General features: G+C 38.1%; 1 protein-coding gene across 4 annotated transcripts in view; it reads right to left on the reverse strand.

The window, feature by feature from the left end:
* The window catches only part of TTN (titin), a 244,001-nt gene that overhangs the window by 66,552 nt on the left and 158,394 nt on the right, over nucleotides 1-19,055 (reverse strand). For all 4 annotated transcript variants that reach the window (XM_063341962.1, XM_063341960.1, XM_063341959.1 and 1 more), the window contains 39 exons: nucleotides 18,670-18,972; nucleotides 18,249-18,551; nucleotides 17,703-17,890; nucleotides 17,500-17,614; nucleotides 16,667-16,951; nucleotides 16,221-16,372; nucleotides 15,936-16,083; nucleotides 15,629-15,806; nucleotides 15,408-15,529; nucleotides 15,022-15,309; nucleotides 14,631-14,927; nucleotides 14,337-14,523; nucleotides 13,287-13,402; nucleotides 12,898-13,197; nucleotides 12,358-12,657; nucleotides 12,164-12,269; nucleotides 10,877-11,073; nucleotides 10,467-10,772; nucleotides 10,090-10,368; nucleotides 9,349-9,648; nucleotides 8,945-9,247; nucleotides 8,473-8,847; nucleotides 8,073-8,375; nucleotides 7,306-7,605; nucleotides 6,921-7,217; nucleotides 6,537-6,821; nucleotides 6,152-6,445; nucleotides 5,473-5,772; nucleotides 5,060-5,368; nucleotides 4,778-4,968; nucleotides 3,869-4,298; nucleotides 3,066-3,374; nucleotides 2,505-2,653; nucleotides 2,381-2,413; nucleotides 2,152-2,281; nucleotides 1,752-2,051; nucleotides 1,351-1,668; nucleotides 964-1,260; nucleotides 556-855 (listed from right to left, as the gene is read on the reverse strand). In XM_063341962.1, coding sequence (XP_063198032.1) covers nucleotides 556-855; nucleotides 964-1,260; nucleotides 1,351-1,668; nucleotides 1,752-2,051; nucleotides 2,152-2,281; nucleotides 2,381-2,413; nucleotides 2,505-2,653; nucleotides 3,066-3,374; nucleotides 3,869-4,298; nucleotides 4,778-4,968; nucleotides 5,060-5,368; nucleotides 5,473-5,772; nucleotides 6,152-6,445; nucleotides 6,537-6,821; nucleotides 6,921-7,217; nucleotides 7,306-7,605; nucleotides 8,073-8,375; nucleotides 8,473-8,847; nucleotides 8,945-9,247; nucleotides 9,349-9,648; nucleotides 10,090-10,368; nucleotides 10,467-10,772; nucleotides 10,877-11,073; nucleotides 12,164-12,269; nucleotides 12,358-12,657; nucleotides 12,898-13,197; nucleotides 13,287-13,402; nucleotides 14,337-14,523; nucleotides 14,631-14,927; nucleotides 15,022-15,309; nucleotides 15,408-15,529; nucleotides 15,629-15,806; nucleotides 15,936-16,083; nucleotides 16,221-16,372; nucleotides 16,667-16,951; nucleotides 17,500-17,614; nucleotides 17,703-17,890; nucleotides 18,249-18,551; nucleotides 18,670-18,972 — 9,693 coding nt within the window. The remainder of the gene's footprint in view (nucleotides 1-555; nucleotides 856-963; nucleotides 1,261-1,350; nucleotides 1,669-1,751; nucleotides 2,052-2,151; nucleotides 2,282-2,380; nucleotides 2,414-2,504; nucleotides 2,654-3,065; nucleotides 3,375-3,868; nucleotides 4,299-4,777; nucleotides 4,969-5,059; nucleotides 5,369-5,472; nucleotides 5,773-6,151; nucleotides 6,446-6,536; nucleotides 6,822-6,920; nucleotides 7,218-7,305; nucleotides 7,606-8,072; nucleotides 8,376-8,472; nucleotides 8,848-8,944; nucleotides 9,248-9,348; nucleotides 9,649-10,089; nucleotides 10,369-10,466; nucleotides 10,773-10,876; nucleotides 11,074-12,163; nucleotides 12,270-12,357; nucleotides 12,658-12,897; nucleotides 13,198-13,286; nucleotides 13,403-14,336; nucleotides 14,524-14,630; nucleotides 14,928-15,021; nucleotides 15,310-15,407; nucleotides 15,530-15,628; nucleotides 15,807-15,935; nucleotides 16,084-16,220; nucleotides 16,373-16,666; nucleotides 16,952-17,499; nucleotides 17,615-17,702; nucleotides 17,891-18,248; nucleotides 18,552-18,669; nucleotides 18,973-19,055) is intronic.

A 19,055-nucleotide genomic window follows, 5' to 3' on the forward strand; every position in this document is an offset into this window, starting at 1 on the left:
CTTCCCCCATTCACATTCCCATCCCTATACAGGTACATATACTTCCATGAATCATAAAGTATCTTTCCTTCAAAAAACAATTGTCAAAAATGAGTTTCTCCCACCTTCCTGGATCAGTACCTCATTTCAGTGCCCAGCCCAACCTTGGATATTTTAGGAATGATTTTCTCTCGCCAGCCTAACATTCTGCATCAGAGCTACTCTGTCTAATTTCTCTTTGAAAACTGAAGGCAGGAAATTGACTCTTCCTGATCTATAAGGTAAATAATGTCTCGAACACAACAGAATGACCTGACTTTTATCAGATGAATCCTTATTCGTATATTTAAACCTTAAAAAAAGCTTGAGATTGTATTTTAATATATAATGAGGGAGAAAAGTATTTTTAAGTACTACGTGTGCTTTTAAGAACTAACTACTAGTGCTAAAACTCTTCAAGTTATTCTAGAAAATTTACATATGTGAAGAGAGAAAAGTAGTGATATTTAACAGATGCTGTACACATACCAGCGAATGAAAACACCTAACATAATCTGAAAGCATGTTCCTACTTACTGAAAAGGTTTCGTGCTGTTTCTGGTTCACTATCCAAAGGTGGTCCAATACCATATTTGTTTTGTGCCATAATGCGGAACACATATTCATGGCCTTCCATCAACTTAGGAACAGTGAATAGGCATTCCTTAGGCTCACTGGTAACAGGTACCCATGTCTTCCTATTTACTTCTTTTTTCTCTATAACGTAGTTTGTAATCTTAGAACCACCATCATCTAATGGAGGAAGCCATGATATTGTAATTTTATCAGCCAAAATGGATTCAAATTTAATGGGTCCCACTGGAGGTCCAGGACGACCTAAAAGATACATTTTTATAAAGAAGAATTAATTCAAATGCTATTCAAATAAAGTATCACATGAATGCTACCAATTCATTCAAATGCATAAGAGTTCTTGATATCTACCCAGAACATTTAGTCTCATCTCCTTTGAAGCAGTTCCCAGATTATTTACAGCTGTTATAGTATATAAGCCTGTATCACTTCTGCGAGACTGTTGAATCAATAAAGTGCAAGTATCTTCACCAACAATCTTGTTGACATGTTGATCATACATCACTGGTGTTTTGTCATCTGGTTTCTTTGGAGAAGCTTTTAGCCATGTTAATGTGGGGAAGGGTACACCCTTTATCTTGGCCACAATGTTAACATCTGTTCCTTCTTCAACCTCCATGAATTCTTTGAGTTCAATAGATGGTGGGCCTACAATGAAAAGTTGAAAAAATTAACATACAAAAAGACTTCATAATTTTTGAACAGAATTTGTGTTTACTGGCATCGGCTAATACTTACATGTCTGATCTTTGACAACAAGTGGGCCAACAGTGGCTGAAGGCCTACTAGGACCTGCTATGTTTACAGCTTTGACTCTAAATTCGTATTCTCCACCTTCTACAAGATCCTCAACAGTAAACTTTGTTTCCTCCACGTCACGTCTGTTGCATTGCTTCCAAGTCTCTTTCACCTCTCCAGTACGATCCCAGCGAAGACATTCAACATTATAATGTGTAACAGGAGCTCCACCATCATTCTTTGGTGGTTTCCATGTCAAGCTCACCGTGTTCTTGGTTACAAGGCCAATTTTGAGTTTAATGGGTGGATCAGGAGGATCTTCACAAAAAAAACAGAAATGTGAAAAAATCCACTGTACAGTAGTACCTGTTTTTAAATAGTTTGACTTTGAATTCACTTACGGATTGGATCTCTGGCTGTGGTCCGTTGGATGGTTTCTGCAGGAGGGCCAACACCAAAACGGTTTTCTGCACGTACCCGGAAGAAATACTCTTGGCCAGATATGAGATCAGGCACAACAAAGGAAGTACTTCCACAGTTTGCATTGACTTTAGTCCAGGCCTTCCCATCAATAGTTCTTTTCTCTATAACATAGCCTCTGATTCTATCTCCACCATCATCGTCTGGCATCTTCCACGAAAGTTTACAACTACCTCTTGTGATATCACTTACTTTTAGGTCTTTTGGTGGACCTGGGACATCTGTTAAGGTAAAAGCACAATAGAACCAATTTTACATAAGTACATAGAAAAATAAGACTAAAACCTAGTATTTGAGTACTTCAATATGTGTAAACCATACCAAGCACATTGACTCTGATATGCACGGTTTTTTGTCCTGCTTTGTTCTTTGCTGTAATACTGTATCGTCCAGAATGACTTCTGTTGCACTCAGGGATGATGATCACTGAACGTGTATCAGTTGCTTCCACCTGTGTATTATAAAAAGAAAGAGAAGTTATAGATCAACTTTAAATATTTATGTTTGAAAAATGCAAGAATAGTAAAGTTACAAAAATTGTTTGCTTTACCTGAGCTTCTTCAGGTACATTATGACCTCCGTCCTGTGAACAAAGGGAAATAATGTAAATATAAAAGGACATAGGCTTAAATGTTTAGAAACATATGTAGAAAAAAGCTTTTTCTTTTACTAACCTTTGCTGTTGTCTTTGCTTTTCCTTCGAACTCCCAAAATGTTTTTGGAACTGGACGACCCTTGATGACAGCCGGGATTTTAATTGTTGTGCCAGCACGGCAAGAGAGGAAATCCTGTGCTCCAATATCAAGGAAGATTTCTGGCTCCTCTGCAAAAATATTTTAATATATAAATTTTAAGAGCTATGGTAAGTAGATTTCTGTCATCACTGAGCTAAAACCCCACACAAACATGCAGAATGAATGTTTATGTGAGAAAGTTTTTGTGTGCAAAAAGGAAGATGAGAAGTATACGAATAGAAAAATTTGTTGTAGTCATTTCTTCATAAAATACACATTATTTCCTTAGTATGACTGTAAGTGCCCATTGGTTTTCTAATGGATCCTGCCCTGGTAATGGTCATCATGACACTTTCAAAAATGCGTGTCAGGCTTTTCTTACATTTTTGCATAATTGTTTGTTCTGTTTTGACTTTGGCTTGCTTGGCATCCTACTTGAACATTCGCAGCAGTAGGTGGCATTTAGACATAACTATTTAAATTAATTCCAAGAACACTTACCTAGAATATCTTGGACAGGTATTTCTGATGTTGCAGGACTTGGTTCTGATTCTCCAGCAGCATTTACAGCTTTCACCCTAAATCGGTATTTTCTGAGCTCTTTCAAGTTGGGAATAACACATTCACAAGTAGGAAAGAGTTTATCTCCTTCATTCACCTTCTTCCAGTCAGTACTACCTTCATCTTGCATTTCAACAATATATCCTTTTATAGGACTGCCACCATCCTTTTGTGGCGGCTTCCACGCAAGAGCTACAGATGATTTGGTTTTGTCTTTGACTTCTGGGCAAGATGGTGGACCAGGCACAACTTGTAAAACAAGAGCAAGTGAGAATTACCTGAGAGTTAGTGTCTGCCTATATTTTTCTGAATAGTTTCTAGAAGAATGCAAGTATTTGCGTTTTTTTGTCATACATTGTGTGTATCATCCTAGACATTCATACTAATTACATATATTACATATATTATTAAGGGATACTTAAGGTACAAGGCATCAAGATTGAACTTGAACAATAAAGAAAATAATATAAAAATCTGACTCTGAACTTAAGTTTATTTGGCAATGTTTGCATTGCTGTAATCACAGTTTAAGGTTCATAAAAGAGATAAAAAATTAAATTAATGCTAATTATTTTTAAAATGCTGAAAAACAGAGGAAACTACTTTGTGTCAATATATTCTTTTTGGTTTAATGAAAACAAAGCATTGGATTAATTGCACTAAATTCAATATAAATAGTAGTAGCACATTTTGGTCTGGTGTGGTACAGTCCTTAAAAATAGTCATACAAATCATATACTTACATATGGGATCTGCTGCTAAGGCAGGATCTGATGGTTCACTGGGAGGGCCAATTCCAGCAAGATTTTCAGCCATAACTCTAAACTGGTATTCAACACCTTCAGCCAAACGAAGCACGTTGTACTCTAAACCTTTTACTGATGGTTTTGTTACTGGAGCCCTGTTAACACGTGACCAGTAGACACCTCCCACCTCTCTCTTCTCCAGCCAATAGCCAGTTATTGGGCTGCCACCATTGTCCAAAGGAGGCTCCCAAGTCACCAGCATTGACGATCTAGTGCGATCTAAAATTTTTGGCTTTCCAGGAGGCCCAGGAAGGCCATAGGGATCCTTAATAACAACTTTTTCTGAGAGGCATTCATCACTTATTCCATATTTGTTTACAGCCCGGACTCTAAATTGATATTTTTCATTTGTTGCAAGATTCCATACCTGAAAAACAAGATTTCAAATCAATACTTGGCTACTTTCAGAATAAATTTATTTGAAGTTATGCAGCAGTTTTTGCTTTAAATTCTGTCTTGGAATCTCATTAACATACCTATGTTTATATATAGCTGTATGTAATGCCCTACGGATATTCTTATTTCACATGCATAGGACCAAACATAAATAAAAATGTCACCATGTTTGTTTTTGCAGTTGTTAAAGCTATGAGTAATGCTGGGAAATGGAAAGGAAGATGTCTTCTAAACTCATCTGAGATTAGGTAGCAAAAGAAAACAATTTATTTTGTTTTGTCGCATGAAGAAAATACAAATACATAGGTGGGCAAGATTCATCCAGTAATTCTGGAGTCTAAATGGAGCATGAGCACAGGTGTCTACGCAAGTAGCAGTTTTCATCAGATATGTACTATTGTTATTTTTTATGCATACTAATGTATGTAATAAAGATATTTTATTAGTTACCCCAAATCTTCTCTCAACAGCACTTTTGGAGACTTCTTCCCACTCAGACTTCTTCCTACTAGCATCACGTTTCTCAATAATGTAATGGGTGATTTCACTACCACCATTATCAAGAGGTGCGTCCCATGTTAAATAACATGATTCTGCTTTAATATCAGAAACAGCAAGATTTCTTGGTGGAGAAGGACGATCTGTATGAAAGTAACAGAGCATAGAATTACATTAAGAAAAAGGCAAAAGCATTTTATTAGCTGTTGTTTTATTGAAATGTCACGTCCTTACCATACACTTCAACATGCACATTGCGAAATGCAGTGCCAAGACGATTGGAAGCTCTCACAGTGTAAGTGCCTTTATCGTCCCTCACTGTTGCAGGCAGGATAAGTTCAGTTTTTGCCTCACTTCTGGATACTTCTTCCTTGGTTATCTTAAGTGCACTGGATGTTTGGTCAATTAAAACTTCATTCTTGTCCCATTCAATCTTTGGCATTGGCAGACCTGTCACATCAGCGGGAATATTAACTGGTTCTCCTGCCTTCACTTTGATAGTATCTCCCCTCACAGCCAAGCGTAACGTAACAGTTGGAGGTACTGAAAGCAAGAAGAAAAATGAGAGTGAAGATGGAGGTGAAACAGAGAAATTGCTTTGCAGTGTTTTGGAGATATTTGTATGGATTTCTTTAAAGCAGATATACCTTCATCATCTTGTATAACTACATTAAGGGGCAATGATGGTTCACTTTCTCCAATAGCATTGACAGCTTTGACACGGAATTCATACATATGAAGTTCGTCAAGTTTTTCAACAAGAAGAGATGTTTTTGGACAAAGCCTTGCATTAACTCTTTCGTAGTCTTTTGAATCATGTCTCCTCTTCTCAACAATATATCCTAAGACAGGACTGCCACCATCACTACGTGGAGGCTTCCAATCAAGTGTAATGGTTGACTTCGTCCTCTCTGTGTACATGAACCTCTCAGGTGCTGTCGGAGGACCTATTAACACAGATAAATAAAAATGAAAAAAAAATTTTAAAAAATAGAGATTTTTTAATCATATGAATACAGTAGCTTTGTTTTTTAAAGCCAAAGCTTTTGTATGCAAAGCATCTGAGTGTGGTTATGGATAGTATTAAGTTTCTCATGTATGCGGACAAAAAGGTAACAAGCAGTATCTCAGCAGACATCGGTATTTGTAGTTTTATAGAACTGATTCAGAGATCTGACAGAAGTAATTAATCTAAGGCAGATGCCTTATCCATGTAGTAGAAAAGTAAATACACTGTTTGTATAGAAAGAAATCCACACAATAATACTGGTTTATTAACCTATAATTAAAAATTGTTTAAAAGCCCCACAAAAATAGTCATCTTACCTAATGGATCAACTGCAAGAATGGGTCCTATTTCAACAGGTGGACCAGTACCAAACTTGTTCTTGGCACTAACACGGAATTTATATTCCTGCCCTTCAACTAGACCTGTAATATCACATTTAGATCTCTCTGTGTCTACAGCTAGTCTCCATGTATGCATTTTGGCATCCTTTCGTTCAACAATGAAGCCTATGATATCACTGCCACCATCATCTTCAGGATCAGACCAGTTAAGCAAACACATCTTTCTGTTTGTGACGACTGGCTTTAGGTCAAGGACTGGCCCAGGAACATCTGAAAAACAAAATCAAACAAATAGGATAAAGCCCAAAGATTAGCTCACCAAAAGAAACACTCAGTTGATTTCAGAAAATATTCTTCTTACCAAATACTTCTACTCTGGTTCCTGCAGATTTGGAACCACTGCTATTGGTAGCAGTAATTACGTATCTTCCATGGTCTTTTCTCAATGCATTCTTAATGGTTAACTCAGATTTTGTGCCAACATTTTCAATAACAACTCGATCTTTGTCTAATTCACCCTCCTCCACAGTCCACGCAATGGTGGGAGTAGGACGGCCTGTCACAGTAGCAGGAATTTTAATAGTTTGCCCAGCCATGATCTGAATGCCTGCTTTGACAGAAACATCCAGCTCAACAGTGGGAGGCTCTGCAGAAGAGAGAGAAACAGTTCATTAGTTCAAGGGAGAGATTCAAAAACACCTTTTAGGCAGCTGGGCATTTCTTGAAAATAATACAATTGCAATACCTTGTGGTTCTGCAACGGTTACGGGTTCAGTTTCACCAGGTGGTCCTTCACCAGCTGCATTAAGTGCAGTAACACGGAGTTTATAGTCTGCACCTTCTCTGACTTCTTTAACAGTATACTGTCGAACCTTAACGGGCTTCTCTGTGCAACGTGACCACTCTTTTACTCCCATCAGTTGTTTGTATACATGGTAACCAGTGATATCTCCACCACCATTATACACAGGAGGTTCCCATTCTAACTCAATAGAAGTTGAGCTTGTATCAGCAACCCTTGGAATCGGTGGACCGGGTGGCACTGTAAATAAATAGGTGTAAATCAAAGTTAAAGGCTATGAATCCTATTCTGTCACCCATCTGCTATTAGCTTCTACTAAGCTACTTACTTATTGGGTCCTGTGCAGTTTTTGGATCTGATGGTGGACTAAATTTACCAGGGCCAGCTGCATTTTCAGCACATACTCTAAAGATGTAGGTTAATCCTTCCAACAGCCCTTCAACTTTTATTTCCAGAGCATTCACAAGGTTCCTGTTGACCCGAGCCCAATGAGTACTATTAATTTCACGTTTTTCAATCCAATATCCTATGATTGGGCTGCCATTGTCTTTTGGTTCATTCCATTTAACCACCATACTGTTGCTGGTAACATCTTGCACATCAGGCTTATTAGGTGGATCTGGTGGAGCTGAAATAAAGAATTGTAATTTTGTCATCATTACTGTCTTCTTTGGAGCTTACTCAAAGCTAAGAGAGATGTAAGATATAAGAAATGACTAATTTTAAGTCATTCATAGTTCTTCTAGTCTCTTTCTTAGAAGCTTTGATTCCTAACTGCAACCACTAATCAAACTTGTAGCGGTTCTCTCTTTTGGTAAGAATATTAGTCTATTGAACTCAGAGAATATCACTATTCAGATGTTAAGTGTTTTAAGTGTAAAGTTTTATGTCAGTGATTGTCATTCTTATTTCTTTACTACTGAAATTATAATGTTTTCAATATTCCCCTTTATTTCAATGGTTTAAAATGTGCAATAAATAATAATTACATTGGTCAAGTTTCTTCTGGGAAGCGTTCGCATAGATGAAGCTGAGTGTTCTGTGCAGTTTTACACTGGTTTTCTGAAAAGGTTGTATTTCAAAATTAAAACTTACAGAAAGGATCTTTCGCTGTCATTGGTTTTGAAACACATGGTGGCCCTGATCCAACTCTGTTTTCAGCAAATACACGGAAGAGATATTCTTTTCCTTCAATCAGTTTTGTTACATGGAATTTGCAATGCCTGAGTGTTGAACTGACAGTGACCCAGCCCATTTCAGCTTTTGTATTGTCTTTCTTTTCCAGTACATAGTTTAGGATTTCACTTCCACCATCATCAAGGGGAGGCTCCCACTTGCAAATGACAGAATTTTTCCTCACATCTTCAAATACAAAGTTGACTGGAGGCCCTGGTGTATCTGTTAGCAAAGTAAGAAAAATGATGAGTACTCATCTTGTGCACCTCTTACCCAATACCCTAAACAACTAGGTGGTTTGAGGACATTCATTACTTACCTAACACATTGACTTCACATGAGGCTTTTGCAACACCATGATCATTTTCCACTTTAATTGTAAATGTGCCATGGTCAGCTCTGATGGAGTCACGGATTGATAGTATAGACTCTCCTTCTTTATGGTTGTCAATGCTCATACGTTCTGGCAGTGAAAGCTGGAAAGGTTCCTCTTCTGCAGCTTCACCCTTCTTCTTCCTTGTATACGTTGTTACTCTCTTTTTGATTTCCTCTGGTTTGATAACTTCATCATTCCTCAGCCAAGTGATAGATGGATAAGGTGACCCTGAAATATGTGCCTCAAGTATGATCTCATCACCTCTCTTCACCTCAAGGCCAGACTGTAGGTTTGCAGCAAGGAAGACTTTTGGAGCCTCTGTAATAAAGCAGAATGATAAATGGAGAGTAGAATCTTCCACTATGTTTGAAGATGTATGGCAATTACTGCAAACAATCAAGTGAGTGATTCATACCAATAGGATCCACAGCTTTCACAAAAGGAGTAATCCGAGAAGGCTCACTGATGCCAGCAGCATTCTCAGCACGAACACGAAACTGATATTCCTTTCCTTCCTCAAGACCTTTCACTGTGTAAGTTAATAGAGGTACCAGATAGTCATTGCATCTCTCCCACCTCTCCTTGCCCTTAGTGAGCTTTTCTATTATGTAGCCCATAATCTTGCTTCCACCATCAAACAGGGGTGGTTTCCATGTAAGTGTTACTGATTTTGCTGTTGGATTATGGACTTCAAGGTCAACAGGAGGATCTGGAGGCTCTGTAGAAGAGTAGCAAAAGAGGAATTATATGAGAAAAGAAAGCATGAAGATTTTAGTTAAAATTCAATTTGCTAGATTATTTAGTAGAAAAAAACCTTACGTTTTGGGTCTTCTGCAATGATTGGGTTTCTTAGTTCAAGATATTCACCTCCTCCAATCTTATTGACAGCTTTAACACGGAAGTAATATTCACTGTTTGGGATAAGATCTTTGACTTGCCATGAAAGCTTATTTTCACCAGACATGACTGGGATATATGTTCTACGACCAGCTTCTCTGCGTTCCAGAACATAATGTAAAATAGGAGTACCACCATCAAAGTCTGGAGGTTCCCAGGACACTTTGCAAGAATTCTTAGTTACTTCGCTTGCCTTAATGTCTTTGCACTGTCCGGGTGGACCTGTTTTAAATAAGAATAATAAAATTAGTTAACTAAATAGATGGGAAACTGTATTCCTACAAATATGAAATTATATTGCATTTCTTTGCTTTGCAGAAAGCAGATCAAACCCACAAATTTTGGCTACAAAGCATATATATGAATTTGTGTTCCTAAAGGTGAAAAATATACAGAATTCTTACAGGCTTTTTAATATTTATATAATGACTATTCATAATAATTGGGCTTTGAGCAGCCACTGAGCAGTTAGACCAACTTGGGGTAAAGTGTTTTTTTGGTGGGATTTTGTAACATTAATGCCTCTATTGCAATCTACATGCGTCTGAGTTGAAGTGATTCCTCCCTGTGGCAGAAAAGGGATTTTTCTAGTCCTTTCTTTTGTCAGCCACAGGGCTTGAGTGAGGATAAGTATCTTTCTCAGAATGGAAGAAGCCTAGTTACCTATGACTTTGACATTGACTGAGCCAGTTGTTGATGCCAGCTTGTTCTCCAATGTGATAGTATAAACACCAGCATCAGAATGAACACTGTCTATGACTTCAAGCAATGCAGAGGTGTAGTCACTCTTCATTGTTGTTCTGTCACCAGCTTTCAACTCTTTGCCGTCTTTGTGCCATGTTATAGTTGGGGATGGAACAGCTCTGAAGGGTATAGGGATCCTTAATTTCTGTCCTTTAACAACAACGATGTCACGAGTTTTTAGATCAATGGTTGGATTACCTGTAAAAGTAATTATAATATTACCAGAAAGTTGCCAAACACCATTCTTTTTTTTCAGTTTTGCAGATCTGAAAAAAACAAAAGGAATTTATTCTTACAGTCTGGGTCCTTGGCAACCACTTTTTCTGAGACGTCTGATGGCTCACTAGCTCCAACAGCATTGACAGCTCTGACTCTCAGCACGTATTCCTTGTCTGGAACAACACCTTCCTCCACTTTACATTTCAGGTCTTTTATTGGACGAGAATTGATTCGCATCCATTTTTCTGTTCCTGCTTCACACATCTCAACATTATACCCAATAATAGGGCTTCCACCATTCTTCTCAGGTGGTTTCCATGCAATGCAAATATGCTTTCGACCTGCATCTGTGACATGTAAATCCTGAGGAGGTGAAGGAGGGCCTGCAGAAATAGAAAATAATTGTGTCAGTTTTCTCCCAGAATATCTGTTCTACACAGTACACTGCTTTCATAATCCATACACTCTATAGTATGCTACTACTTACTTGTTGGATCTTCAATATGGATGAGGTCAGTTGGTTCACTGGGATGACCACAGCCAGCTTCATTTTCTGCACGAACCTGGAACTGTACATCTGTACCTTCGATGACATCAGTCACTCTGAAATTGCAATCTGGACCAGCTGTCTTGCCAGCTTTTACCCAGCGAGTGGCTAGTTTTTCTTTCTTTTCAATAACATATCTGAATAAATTGGGGAAAATATTATCAGTGTTGAAATATGAATACTTCAGACTTCTTGCTCAATAAATTAGATAAAGAGTGATTAGAATAGTCTGGCCAATGGAAAAGTAGAAAGAGTCGTGGGTGACATATTCAATGAACTTTATTTCACATATCAGCCACTTAGTCCTAGCAGTCCTGGTAGGTCTTCGACATAATGGGGCTGACATTACTGACAGATCCAATTCTGAAAGCCAATTCCTGAACTTCTGCTGTGTTCTCAGGTTTTAGAGAGCTGCAGAGGTAAAAGACCCCCCAAGCTATACTTGTATCTTTGCTAGTTTGAATCTCAGTGGTCAGTCCACTGAGAATATTTGTAGATATTATCTGTGAGTTACTCAGCTGTCAAAATTCTGCCTGTGATAGCCTATGGGAAAGTAATGAGAATTAAATGACTTATGTTGCTTGAGGCAGATCTCTGTAGTTCTCAGTTTAAGATATGCTTACTGCAATCAGGAAGGAGAGGAAGAGTGAAAATACGAAGAGGAAAAATCTAACTGGCATTCAAGGTGAATTTCAGAGAACAGATACTTTAGAAACCAAAGAAAAGGATATTAGAAGCAACCCAAAGGAGTAAAACGGTCTCTTCGAAAAGTGTAATAAAGAAGAGAATGTACAGAAAAGAGATGAGGCTTCACCTTGGCTGAGTGTATACAGTTTGAATGAGAAACTACGGCAGAAGAAAAATATAGTAATATTACTTGGTAGATGGCTTTAAGTGGCTACATCTCTGGAGGAACTGGAGACTATAGTTACATTATTTTTTTTTTATTTTATATACAGTTCAGTTTGATTTGATTGATGATGTTTTGAGGATGTTGACACACATTCATTGTTCAAACACATTAAGTTATTTATATTTGCATAATTTCCACAATTTAAAATCAACCCCTTAAATGCTTTGACAACATGGCTTCTCTTTTACATCTACCCACCTCTTTTTCATATAAAATGTGTTCATTTAAAATTTAAACATTTCAAGAGAAATGTCTTCATTCATGAAAAGATCTTAATCTACAGGAAACACTAAACAAACTTAAAATGACCTTACCTTTGAATCGGTCTGCCACCATCATTCTTAGGTGGTTCCCACTTCAAATCAACATGGCCTTTTGTCACTTCAACTATTGTAAGAGCGTATGGAGGCCCGGGAGTTGCTAAAGACAAAAATACACACATTAGAAGAACAGGAATCCATTACACTTGAGCTGTTTTTACTGATCACTCCAGAAATCTGAAACTTACTGAAAGTATCTTTAGCAAGCACTGAATCTTCAATTTCACAGTAGTCACTCTGTCCAATGGCATTTTCAGCAGCCACACGGAACACATACAATGAGCCTTCCGTCAGTGGGCTCACTGTGTACTTGGTATCTTTCACTGTTGTATCAACTGTCTGCCAGCCTTTTCGCCTTACATCTCTCTTTTCTACGATGTAGTTGGTAATTGGGGAACCCCCATCTTTTTCTGGTACTGTCCATTTAAGATCTGCTGTGTTTTTAGTAATATTAATAACCTCAAGCCACCGAGGTGGTGAAGGAGGATCTGTAAAATAGAAAAAGAAGGTAAAACAGGTTAGTGTATTTCCCATCAAAGATCTTGGAAGACAGGGAATACACCCAAACTATTAAAACTGTATTTTCTTAGCTGAAGCAGGGGAGACTCTTAATAGTTAATGAGCCTTCCAAGAGTTCATTTGGTACCTACAGAGACAGGCAGACATGGGGCCTTTAAAGACAAAGACTGTGTTTTTGCAGTAGCAGCATGTTCTGAAAAACTACTCACAGAGTCTCTCCTTGCACAGCACAGGGTCACTGGGTTCACTGGGCTCACTCTCACCAGCCTTGTTCACAGCTCTTACGCGGAATGAATATTCTTGTTTCTCCATAAGCCCTTTGAGGAAGTGTTCAGTTGTGGGAACTCCTTCAGCCACTCTCACCCACTCGTCTGTTCCGGTCTTTAACAATTCAATGACGTAAGATTCGATCTTTGCCCCTCCGTCATGTTCTGGCTTTGTCCAATTCAGGACTAATGATGTCTTGCCAACATCTTTCACAGTTGGCTTTCCAGGAGGCCATGGTGGATCTAGAGAAGAGTCCAATATTAATTACATGACTGAAAACAAAGAATTTTTTTGTTGTTAAATTAAACCATTAAAAATGTGCTTATTGTACCAATTGGGTCTTTCACTAAGATTGGCTCTGTTTCCTTGCTTGGTTTTCCAGGTCCTGCAAGATTCTCTGCCAAGACACGGAACTTATATTTCTTCTTATTTGTAAGACCTTTAACTCTGTAAATAAAAATGATATTTGATTAAACCAAATCTACACATTAACTCATGCCTAAAATATTATTCTTTCTACTCTTCGTACTACAGTTTACTTGATAAAATCTGAAAATACCCAAATTACTGCTAATGATGTTTTATGAAATGGTGAACATTCAAAATACGTATTTTGTCAACAGTAAAATGGTTCATCACAACACAAAAACCAATGTTTTCAGAGCCATTTTACATTTTTGTATGTTCCATGGTTGTTAGTTAATATGATTCTATGAGTATCAGGAGAAACTCCCCCCCCCCCCGCCCTGGGTTTTGCCAAATTGATACTTGAGATGTCTGTGTCTGCTATTTTAGAATGTCTTATGAATAACCACATAGCACTGAAATTACTAAGCATAACATTCTACTCCACCCTGGAGACCTCGGCACAGGAAAGACATGGAGCGGGTCCAGAGGAGGGCCACAAAAATGATCTGATGGCTTCAAACTAAAAGAGGGAAGATCTACACTAGATATATGGAAGAAATTTTTTTACACCGAGGGTGGTGAAGCTCTGGAACAGGTTGCCCAGAAAGGTGGTAGATGTGCCATCCCTGGAAACATTCAAGATCAGGTTGGACGGGGCTCTGAGCAACCTGATCTACTTGAAGATGTCCCTGCTCATTGCAGCAGAAATTGGACTAGATGACCTTCAAAGGCCCTTTCCAACCCAAACGATTCTATGATTCTATTTTAAAAAAAGAGATGATTCACCCTTCTGTAAAGACGTTCTTCTTTAAAACTAATTATCAAAAGAAGTATGCCACCAGATGTTAGTTGGATCTAAACTTATGGAAGCAAGGAAATATGAGTAAGAACAATGTAAAACTTGTTTAAAAGCCTACTGTGACATTTTTATGTCCCTGTGACCTATTTCAGACTAAACTGACTATAGCCTTACTTGAATGTTGTATCTTTCACTGGCATTTTATTGCATTTTATCCATTTATCTTGCTCAGGATCATATCTTTCAACCCAGTATCCAGTTATGGGGCTGCCACCATCTTCATCTGGTTCATTCCATGTTAAGGTGACTGAATCTTTAGTGACCTCTGTAGGCTTAAGACCTGTTGGAGGGCCTGGTGGATCTGTATAAATTAATAAATTTAAAAAAAACAAAACCATCACACATATGTTTGGGGTTTTTTCCCTGTTAAAATATTGTAAAAATGTAACAATAATTTAATTAACTAACCAAATGAGTATTTTGCAATGATGGAGTCACATTGTGCTGGCTCCCCGATACCATACATGTTCTCAGCACTGACTCGGAACACATATTCTTTAAGAGGAGTTAAATTAGTAGCTCTGAATTTTGTATCCTTAATAGTTGATGATAACTTGTGCCATATTTCACTGTCTGTAGCTCTTTTCTCAAGGACATAGTTGGTGATTTTAGAGCCCCCATCATCTCGTGGAGGATTCCACGTCAGAAGGCAGGATTCATTTGTGATTTCTGATACATCAAATGCAGCTGGTGGACCAGGTTTATCTGTAGAGGAACAAGATGTGACTGTTAATCTTCTGCTCGCATACCTCAGTCCATGACTAATGACTGTTATAAACAACATAAAATACATGCATACCAAGAACATTAACTTCAACAACAGCAGTTGCACGTCCACTGGAATTTACAGCTTCTATAATATAGGTTCCACTGTCACTCCTCTTGCTGTCTGTAATAGTGACTGTAGAATGATTAGGTTTGGTTTCAATGGTGATTCTGTTGTCAGGTCTCAAAATTTTGTCAGCCTTGGTCCAAGTAATCTGGGGCTCAGGCTTTCCAGTTACTTTAGCTGGTAGCTCAATTTTAGTTCCAGCTTTCACAGTAAGTCCAGCAAGAAGTTTCACATCTAAGAAAATTTCTGGAGCCTCTGATTTAGGAGAGAATGAAAACATTGTTATAGAAACAGTATTTCAGAGACTGGTAAAAATAAAGCAGCTACTGTAATTCAATGATTGAAGTAATTACCTTTTGCATCGATGGCCTGAATATCGTCTGTTGGCTTACTTGGCTTGCTGGCTCCGATTCTGTTCAAAGCCTTAACCCGATATGCATACCACTCCCCTTCCTTGAGTTTTGTTACTTCCATTCTGTTTGTCAAAAAAAAATTAATAAAATCCAGATATTTAAAGTGGTGAGGATGGCTCTGTTACTTGAAAGGATATACCTTCTGTGTTTATTTTACTTACTTTGTTTCAACAACAGGCTCCCCGCATATCTCCCACTTGTCTGTGCCACGTTGAGATTTTTCTACCAAATAACCCTTAATGCGGGCACCACCATCATATTTGGGAGGCTCCCATGTTAGGAAGATTCCTTTCGATGTTGGATTTCTCCATTTAACGTTCTCTGGTGGATCAGGCACCGCTATTAAAAATTAAAAACATACGGGGTCTTAGAAACCAGTCTAGGATATTTTTTTACATCTTATTTTGAAGAAAATCAGCAAGATTTCAGAAACAGAAAACCAGCCACAATGTGAAACAGTTGACTCACTTGCTGGTGCTGACATATTTACAGGTTCATCAATGTATGCAGGTTCTCCTGGGCCACATTTATTGCATGCAGAAACTCTAAACAGATATTCTTTTCCTTGGATGAGGTCAGGTACTGTGAACTCTTGGTCAACAACATGGTCCATAACCTAAAGAGAAGTAAAGATCCAATGTGTTTCTAAAATTTATTTCCAAAGAGCAATTACCACAATTAGACAGAAAATTCAGTAGCACATGTGGCAACAATATAGCAAATAGAAATTGAAATGAGAAAGAATGAACTTACTTTGTTCCATGTTTTCCGGCTTACTTCGCGTTTTTCAATTATATAGCCAGTAACTGGACTTCCACCATCATCTTCTGGAGGTTCCCATGACAGCTGCACTGTGTTCTTGATTACGTCTAAAACTTTAAGTTCTCTTGGTGCACTTGGACAAGCTAGAAATCACAGAAATTGTATTAATTATTTTGCGATTGGAGTTTGACAGTGATCTCTATGTAATCTATCTGCCAGAAGACTTATTCTTCTTAGTCATTCTTCCTTAAACACAGTTGGATATTGAAAACCAGAAAAGAGGGGTTTTTTGAGGATGGATTTCTAGTTTTTAGTTATATTTTAATATACTTGGTTTACTGAAAGCTGTGTGATTTCACATTATCAACTTTATTAGATTTTAGCAAGACAAATGTGGTGTGGTATGTTATTGATAGAATATATACATGTCCACTTACCAATGACATTAACGTCAATTTCTCCTGAAACAGATGACACAGGGTTTTCTAATGTTAAGAAATAAACTCCCTTGTCTGGGCGTTCACTTGGAGTGATTACAAGTTCTGCAAAGGAGGCAGTGGTCTTCATTGTTACACGATCACCCTCTTCTAAGACTTGATCACCAAAAGACCACGTGGCAGTTGGCACAGGGTAGCCAGTGATAGGAACACGGATCTTGATTGGCTCTGGAACAATAACCTCCAGCCCATCTTTAAATGCACTTAGGTCCATTGTAGGTCCAACTGGAAAAAGAGGAAAATGGATTCGATGAAATATTTTCAGATGTGCTGAATATGGCTAATAGTAGTTGTGTTGAGAGGCTGATTCTGACTGTATCTCAGCCTGAAGGTTGGAGCTGTCTAGGCCTAGCTGTGATTTATCACTCCCTACCTCTCCTGGCTAAACATTTTTTAGAAATATGTGCGATGATAAGGCATCTTAGCATTATCAAGTAGGAGATCTAATTCACCCTTTAATATAAAAACTATGTATTTTTTTTACTTTTTGATTTTTTTATCTTCTCTGACTTTCTCTCCTGTTACCTCCCACCTTCCACAAAGCTAGGTCAGGAGACAAAAGTTCATGCCTTTCTCTTCAGGCAGCCTAATAGGTCTCTACCTAATAGTACAGCTTATTATCTGCAGAATTCACAATGGAGGAGAAATAGCTCAGAATCTCAAAGGTCTAAGGTTCTTTATGCTAGTTGGCATCACAGTTATCTGGTGAAATATATACATATTACCCCAAAAGATGAACTTTAATTATCTTGAATAAATAGCATATGGCTTACCAAAGGTATCATCTGCAGTTAATGGCCCAATAGCCTCTGCTGGGTCAGACACACCAGCTGCATTTTCTGCTGAGACTCTGTAGTAATAACTGCATCCTGGTTTCAATCCAGTTACCTAAAAAGCACAAATAATCATATAGTTAACTCATATTAAAAATTATCTACACATTTTGAGTACTTTGTTGATGAACAGAACATCTTACCTTAAAAGTAAGAGCGGGTACTAGTTTTGGGTTACAGCGAATCCACTTGTCTGTTCCTTCTTCTCGCCTTTCAACAATATAGCCCAAGACTGGACTTCCTCCATCTTTGAGAGGAGGTTCCCATGTAAGCTGCACTGATGACTTAGTTTGATCTGAATGATCCAGGTTAATGGGAGGACTTGGTCTCTCTGAAAATAATTTGAGAGAAAGACATTTTTGCAATTGATAATGGAGTATGGTTGTGCATATCGGCTGTCTATACATTAAAGTACTCTTTTTTACAGCCTTTGCATAGTTTTTTCTAAACCATTTTTTAAAATTTAAGTTGAATCCTAATTTCAGAGCAAAAATATTTGGAGTCCTTACCGAACCAAATGGTAGCAAGTTACTTCTGATATGTTTGAAGGACAAAAGTAGGAAAAAACTAACTGTACATGGTATTTGCAGCACATGTTTCTCAATTGAACTTTCCTCCACACATAATATATAAACAGCCAAAATGTCCCTGTCTTATAGTGTAACCACAATCAGTGCTTGCACACTTACCAATTGGGTCCATAATTTTTACTGCCCGTGTAGCAGGACTTGGTTTGCCAACTCCAACCACGTTTTGAGCTCTTACTCTGAAGAAATATTCTTCATTTTCCACAACATCAGTCAGGACAGCTGACAGTTCATCAGCTCCAGTAGTCATGGTTGGCTCCCATTTGATGGAAGCTCTGTTACGCAGTTCAATAACGTAGCCAGTAATTGGAGATCCTCCATCATACTCAGGTGGTTCCCAGGTAAGTGTAGCTCCAAACCTGTTCACATCAGTAACTTCTACATTTTGAGGAGGACCAGGAACTTCTACAGTTTATTTTGGGGAGAAAAAGGAAAAACAAGGTATGTGTTTTTTACCTGTTCTTAGAGTTTTTACTGCTTTTTTTACACTGTCATCAATCACTGAGTCATAACTTAAGCTCACCAAATTTGCTCTTAGCTTCCACAGGTCTCTCTGTTTCCACTGGCTCACCAGTTCCCACTCTATTCCGTGCACTAACACGGAAGAGGTACTCAACTCCTCCTTTTTGAAGTCCAGTAACAGTGTATTCACAATTTTCAGCACGATCAGTGACTGTAATCCAGGTCTTACGCTTGATATCACGTCTTTCAACGACGTAGCCTATTATTTTACTTCCACCATCACTTTCTGGTTCTTGCCAGGCGAGGCCAACTTCACCATCATAAGTTTCAGTGACTTCCAAGTTTCTAACTGGACCTGGAACATCTAACAAAGATATGACAATATTTTAGGGCATTGCATCTTTTTTTTTTTTCCCTTCCCTGTGGCTTAAATAAATGTAAGCAAGG

Source organism: Chroicocephalus ridibundus, chromosome 7 (genome assembly GCF_963924245.1).
Source record: "Chroicocephalus ridibundus chromosome 7, bChrRid1.1, whole genome shotgun sequence".
Classification (NCBI taxonomy): domain Eukaryota; kingdom Metazoa; phylum Chordata; class Aves; order Charadriiformes; family Laridae; genus Chroicocephalus; species Chroicocephalus ridibundus.